The sequence below is a fragment of the Mobula hypostoma genome, chromosome 2 (assembly GCF_963921235.1).
Source record: "Mobula hypostoma chromosome 2, sMobHyp1.1, whole genome shotgun sequence".
NCBI lineage: Eukaryota > Metazoa > Chordata > Chondrichthyes > Myliobatiformes > Myliobatidae > Mobula > Mobula hypostoma.
In genome coordinates this window covers 249,287,324-249,294,480 of record NC_086098.1, presented here as the reverse complement: position 1 = coordinate 249,294,480, position 7,157 = coordinate 249,287,324, and the positions used below count along the sequence as shown (strand labels likewise).

Genomic DNA, 7,157 nt, shown 5'->3' with positions numbered 1-7,157 from the left:
TCCAGCGCTCCTTGCTGCCCTCTTCCTGTCCGCCGCTAGTCAGAGCTCCAGCAGCTGGCAGGGGGTGGGAACAGCAGGCCTCAGCGGTAGGTTGAAACAAATACTACGCCTGCAAAGGCAAACACTGCTCCCGGACACCATTTGTACTCTTCCTCACACACCAACAGGATGGACACAGTCAGTCCCAGACAATCCTGATCCTTGTGCCTACCCGCACATTGTCCCCCTCCCACGTCTCCATCCACTGGGAGGCTTCCTCCTCCCAAGGAATGGAGCCATACTTCAGAAAGGCTCCAACCTTCGACTGGACAGAAGAAGCAATTAAATCTACAAATGCAATAAGGGATAGGAGAGGGTCAAGCGAGAGAATCTGCCGCCTGTACTTGCACACCAGAGCTCTTAATAATTTTTTTACACACTTAATCACCCCCTCCCTTCCCTCCCAACCCCACCTCCACCCTCAACCCTCCCGTCTTAGTTTTTGAAACAATGACCCAAGTATGTATGTGTAAACATCTCAGAGAAAACAGGAGGGAAAATGTCACATTGTCACAGAGCAAAATCAAAGCATCAGAACTGAACCACACAATTTGGTACGTAAAACGTCTTAAACAGTCACAAAAATAAAACTCTCAATTTTTAAAATTTTGTTTTTTGCAAATATCAGTATTTGAACTTTTGACATTGATCGGTAAAAAATAAAATATACTTTTTGCGTTTTTCTGTTAAACTTTGCTCATAAAGTATTTTAATGAAATAATTCACCTACAAATACATTTAACATATGGTATTAAAATATTTACTAAACTAGAACTAAAATTTTTGTCAACATAATTACCGGTTTGTTAGAAATTTTCCTGTCAGCAGTTAAATTTTGTTGAGTAGACCCCTTTAATTTCTCTTTGTTTACAAGGAATATAAAATGACCTACAATTCTGAATATAAAATATAATGGGAAACATACATTAATAAGGCCCTTTCCAGGTCCAATACTGCTGATACTGTTCCACTCCCTTGGCGAAAGGTCACCTGAAAATCCCACTCCCTCCTTCCAATGCAGACACGGGGGGGGGGGGGGGGAAGAGAACATAGAGAACAAGAGAATGAAGAGAGGGGTTGAGGAGAAAGAATGCAGAGAGGGGAGAAGGGAAGCGGAGAGAGGGGAGAAAGCACAGGGTGGGGACAGAATGCACAGGGGGTGGTGAGAACGCAGCGGGAGGGGGACAGAATGTGGGGGAGAACGCAAGGGGCATGGGTGAGAGAGAACACAGAGAGAGGGGGCAGGGAGAGCAGAGAGGGGGGAGAGAACACAGGGTGTGAACACAGAGGGGCGTGGAGAGAGGGAGAATGCAAGATGGAAAGACACAGAGAAAGATTGAAATCTTCATCTCTGAAAAACACGCTCAACCAAGCAGATTAGGACAAGAACTTTCCAAATTAAAGGCGCCATCTAAATGCAAAACGGAGTATCGTTAGGCCTCTGCCGACAAGCCCTGGTAGGAGAGCACTCAGGCACTGCAGGAGGTAGGGGTGGGGGCAGTCTCAGAGGGGACAACCACTCAAGGTCCTAAACTCAGACATTTACTGTGGCAGCCTGGTTGAGACTGTTGTGGGGAGTGGAACAGGAATCGGCAGGAAGTGGGAAGTTGTGGGGAAGTTTAAGACCAATAATGTCCCCCCCCCCTTTATCCAATAGGGAGAAATCCCAGTTCCACTTCCTGGGACGACATCACTCAAACTCCTTTCCTTCCTTCAGAAGTTTCTCCAAAGTACAGAACAACCATCTTTGAATTTTGCAAAGACCAGATGTCGCCCCCCCCCAGCACAGACCAATGGACCAATGTGGCTTTGACCAGCATTGTACCATCCAACTGCTGTGAGATGACGGAGCTGGGTACACGTCAACTTCCCCAGCAACCTCAGTCATTCTTCTGTACTGCTCAGCAAAAGTGATCGAAAGCAAGTGAGCCTTGACAGGCAGATGGAAGCTTCCTCATCACCGTCCCAAAGCCACACTCTTAAATAGGCCACTATAGAAGACGAAGAAATGGTGGACAAAGAATAAACATTTTGCCTCAGTCTTCACTGTGAAAGACACTAGCAGAATGGCAGAAATTCGAGTGTCAGGGTCAAAAATGAGTGTAGTTGCTATTACTGAGAAGCAGAAAGGTCTGAAGGTAGATAAGTTACCTGCACCAGAACCCCAGGGTTCTGAAAGAGGCAGCTGAAGAGATTGTGGAGGCATTAGTAAAGATCTTTCAAGAATCACTAGATTCTGCTATGGTTCCAAAGGACTGGAAAATTTGCAAACGTCACTCGACTCTTTAAGAAGGGAGGGAGGCAGAAGAAAGGAAATTATAGGCCCGTTAGCCTGACTTCAGTGGTTGGGAAGATGTCAGAGTCCATTACTGAGGATGAGGTTTCTGGGTACTTGGAGGTGCAGGATAAAATGGGCCAATGTCAGCACGGTTTCCACGAGGGGAAATCTTGCCAGAAAAATCTGTTGGAATTCTTTGAGGAAATAACAGGCAGGATAGACAAAGTAGAGTCAGTGGATATTGCTTACCTGGATTTTCAGACGGCCTTTGACAAGGTGCCACACATGAGGGTGCTTAAGAAGATAAAAGCCCATGGTATTACATGAAAAATACTAACATGGTAGAAGATTTGCAGACTGGCAGGAGGCAGAGTTGAAATAAAGGGGGTCTATTCCGGTTGGCTGCCGGTGACAAGTGGTATTCTGCAGGGATCGGTATTGGGGCCGCTTCTTTTTACATTGTATGTCAATTATTTGGATGATGGAATTAATGGCTTTGTTGCCACATTAGCAGATAGGTGGAGGGGCAGGTAGTGCTGAGGAAGCAGGGAGTCTGCAGAAGGGCTTGGACAGATTGGGAGAATGGGCAAAGTGGCAGATGGAACACAGAGCAGGGAAGTGTACTGTCATACACTTTGGTAGAGGGAATAAAGGTATAGACTATTTTTTAAACAGGCAAAAATTCAAAAATCAGAGGTGCAAAGGGACTTGGAAGTCTTTATATGCAGAATTCTCTAAAGGTTAACTTGCAGGTTGAGTCAGTGGTAAGGAAGCAAACACAATGCCAACATTCATTTTGAGAAGCCCAGAATATAGAGGAAGGATGTGATGCTAAGGCTTTAAATGGCATTGGTCAGAGCACATTTAAGACTATTGTGAGCAGTTTTGGGTCCCGGTTCTAAGGATGGATGTGCTGGCATTGGTGAGGGTCCAGAGGAGGTTAATGAGAATGATTCTAGGAATGAAAGGGTTAACACATGAACATTTGGCGGCTCTGGGTCTGTACTTGCTGGAGTTTAAAAGAATGAGGGTGGATCTCATTAAAACCTATCAAATAATGAAAGGCCTAGATAGAGTGGACGTGGAGAAGATGTATCCTTGTAGTGGTATGTCTGGGAGCAGAGCGCAGAGCCTCAGAACAGAGGACAGAGATGAGAAGGAATTTCTGAAGCCAGAGGGTGGTGAGTTTTTGGAATTACTTGCTGTAGATGACTGTGAAGGACAAGTTCGTTCAGTATATGTAAAACATGTTCTTGGGTAGTCAGGGTGTTAAAGGTCACGGGAGAAGATAAAAGAATGGGGTGAGGAGGGATGATAAGTTAGCCATGATGAAATGGTGACCCGGGAAGCCAAGTGGCCTCATTCAGTTCCTTTGTCTTGGGCTGTCGCTGTTTGAGCTGCGCTGACGGTCTGCCACACTGTCAGAATAAACAGCTGCACAGGGTAGGGGATGCCATAGCCACGACAGGGAGCTGAGCAAGAGGGAGATGGGGATGGGAACTAGCAGACCCCCACTGAAGTATCTATGCATCTCAATTAATGCAACATCCTTCCATGAACACATCAACCTTTGTCTTTCCCTCCTTAAACTATGGATTACCACTCAGAGGTGTTCCATCAACCCAAACTTGAATGTGGACAGAAAGAGTAAAACTCATCCAAATGTTGAACTATGAATACCACAAACTACAACCAGTTCTCGTTCGAACCTTCCTCACACAGCACCCATGTCTCTGATCCGAGGCAGAAGGGCGTGAACCCAGGTGAGAATCGCCCTACTTCCACCAGAGACATTCTCTCCCTCCTCCTCCATCTCTGGACAAGCACACAGTCCTCAGCCACCAACATTCCCAACAAATGGGTTTACTTTGGGAAGAGCCACAGCAGGAGTCAGTTCTCCAAAGCTCAGTGCACCCACATCCGTATCCCAAGAGTTGTTACAGATGGTGGGACAAGGCACAGCTCAAACAGCTCCATGGCTATCAAATCATGGAAGGCTTGGGTGGGAACAGAGGGGCTGGGGAAAGAAAACCAGGCTGTGGCTGAATTCTTACACTTTCTACAAAAATGATTTTCCTTCAGTTCCCTCTGCTCAGCGCTTATTTGTTCAAAAGGGAAATCTATCCATTTGCAAGGACATCGGTGTTACAGGTCACACACAACTCCACACAATATGTGTGGCTTAATTGCCAAAGACCCTGGCAATGTGAAACAATGACGGGAAAGGGCAGGCGAGAAGAGAGGGGAAAAAGCGAGGAGGTTAAAGTGAGTGAGAGTGAAAGGAAAAGTGAGAAAGGGAGGGAGGAGAAAAGCAAGAGAGAAGCAAGAGGGAGAGAGAGGGAGGAGAGAGAAAGAGGGATGGAAAAAGAGCGAGAGAGAGAGAGAGAGGGGGGGAGGAAAGAGAGGAAAGAGTGAGAGGGAGTGGGAGGCAGAGGGAGAGAAAGAACAGTTTGACTGAAAACACTGCGGGCCCAGCAGCATTGGCATAACCATACAATAACAGGAATCTAGAAACATACTTGTTACTCTCATCAATTGGACTTACAACACCACACCTTGTCACCCGATCTGAGGTGACTTCAATTAATGATTACCAAAAAAAATGGTCAGGATTTCAAGAAAATTCTCTGGTCGCAGCTCTCTGATGTCCTGTTGTCCACCGACAACAAGGGTAACAGATCTCTGGTGGTTTGTTCACTGGCTACTGAGCTGACCCAGCTCTCTCTCTCTCCAACGTGCAGGAAAATCCCCGATTTCCAAGTGGAGCCATTCCAAGGCAGTGCCACAGCTGCCCACGAGCCAAGCCTCGGCAGCCTGAGGTTTGCTCAGGCCGAAGGGTGCGGAAGTGGTGGATCAGGGCCGGGGGCCGGGGGAAGGGAGAGGGAGGGAGATGCTCCAGCCTTTGTCCCAGACAACCCCAGGACCCCCATCCCTCCCAATGGTCTTCGTGCCCCACAGAAGGGTCCTCGCTCAATGACCTGGTCAGGAAACCACCTCCTTCCCTCGAGGTTTTGTAGTGTTTTTCCCCAACTACCCCCGCGCAAGGGGCAGGACAAGCCCGCCAGTCACCGGTTGGGCAGGAAGGGGGTAAGAGGGAGGAGGGCTGAGGGAGGTGGAAAGTGAAAGTTAAAGGGACAGGGAGCGTGGGCACATCATGGGCACCCCAGCCAACTTCGCCCATGTGTCCTGACCCAATCCAAATGCCTACAACCAAAGGAAAACGGATTAAAGAAAAGGAAATGGAGACTGAAGTGGGGGCAGGGTGGCAAATCAGGAGAAAATGCGGATGGCCTGGGTGACGGAGCTGAGACAGGCGGGGCAGTGCGGGTTACTGCGCTGGCAGATGCGATTGGCGCACTCCATGCAGAAGAGGTTGTGACCACAGGGTACCAGGGCGGCCGTGACCTCACTCTCGAAGCAGACCTGGCACTCGCGGCTGCTGGGATGGCGGCTGCCCCCTCCCCCTCCGCCCGGCGAGGGGGGTCGGCCGGAGGGACCCGCCGGCCGCAGGTTGCCCTGAAGCGGGTCACTGTGAGCCCGACGGGCCAGCGAGTGGCCGCCGGCAATCAGGCTGGACTCGGGGAGGGTGGGTGAGAGGTGGGACAGCCCTCCGCCCCCTCCAGCACTGCCCCGCCGGGTCTCCGATGACGGGCCCACCAGCTCAGGGCGAGGAGTCCAGAGGGGACCGGCTGCAGGCTCCATCTCCCGGGCCTCAGCACCAAAGGGGGAGGGCGGGAAGGCCTCGCCGAAGACCACTCCGTTGGCAAAGGAGGGAGGGTGGTGCTGAGGGTGGTGGGGATGGGGAGGCTCTGCCAGTTTGGCGCCGCCGTAGTAGTAGTCCGTGGGAGCCGGCCCACCCCCGCGGTAGCCGGGGAGGGGCTTGCGGCCCGGCCCTAGCGCTGACTTGCTCCAGACCCGGTGAGGGCGTGCGGCTGCTAGGCCCGGCTCCAGGCCGTCGCCGTGGAAGTCGTTGTCGTCGCCCAGGTCCACTAAGCCGCCGGTGCGGGTGGCGATGTGCGCCTCGATCTCCTCGCGGGCCCGGTCTACGTTGGCCGGCATCCCGGTGACCTCGAAGACGGGCTCCTTGTCGCGGCTGGGCGTCACAATGTAGGTGTGCGTCTGCTGCTGGATCCTCTTGATGGTAGCGCCCTTGGGCCCCACCACCAGCCCCACTACCCTGTAGGGGACCCGCACCTGGATGGTGGTCTGGCCCGGCAGGTTTGGCGGCAGCGGTGCGGCGCCATTCGGTGCCCCGTCCTTGTTGCGCGAGGCGCGGATCAGTGAGAAGTGCTCGGCTGCCGATATGATCTCCCGCCGCGCCATGGCCACATCCTCCCGTCGGCCCGTCACCACGAAGACCGGCTCCTCGCCACGCACCGGTGTCTTGATGTAAGTGTTGGTCTTTGCCCGCAGTGCTTTGATCTTGCAGCCTGCAGCCGGGGAGAGAGACAGCAGAACGTAGAGTGAGGCACAGGATAGCATGGAGCTTCGACCTAACAGTGCCAAGATAGACTAAATCCCTTCTGCCTACTCATATGTAAGATCCCTACCCATTCATGGGGCCAGCAAACTACTTCTTAATCATCTTCACCACCTTCCCTAACAGCCTATTCCAGATATTCATCCTCCTTTGTGTATAGAAAAACTTGCCTCCCTTCTCTCCTTTCAACTTCCCCCCTCTCATCTTAAAGAAATGCAATGTTGGCATTCACTTCAATATAAAAGCATTGATCAGACCGCATTTGGAATACAATGAGCAGTTTTGGGCCTGTTATCCAAGAAAGGACGTATAATGTCCTGACGAAGGGTTTTGGCCCGAAAAGCCGACTGTTAATGCTGC

At 50.9% G+C, this 7,157-nt stretch overlaps 1 protein-coding gene across 1 annotated transcript in view; it reads right to left on the bottom strand.

Annotated features, from left to right (window-relative positions):
- Positions 1–473: 473 nt before the first annotated feature.
- Positions 474–7,157, bottom strand: part of LOC134343091 (RNA-binding protein MEX3B-like) — a 38,365-nt gene continuing 31,681 nt past the window's right edge. The window contains exon 2 of the mRNA XM_063041980.1: positions 474–6,747. Within this exon, the coding sequence (XP_062898050.1) occupies positions 5,588–6,747 (1,160 nt within the window). The 3' untranslated portion in view covers positions 474–5,587. The remainder of the gene's footprint in view (positions 6,748–7,157) is intronic.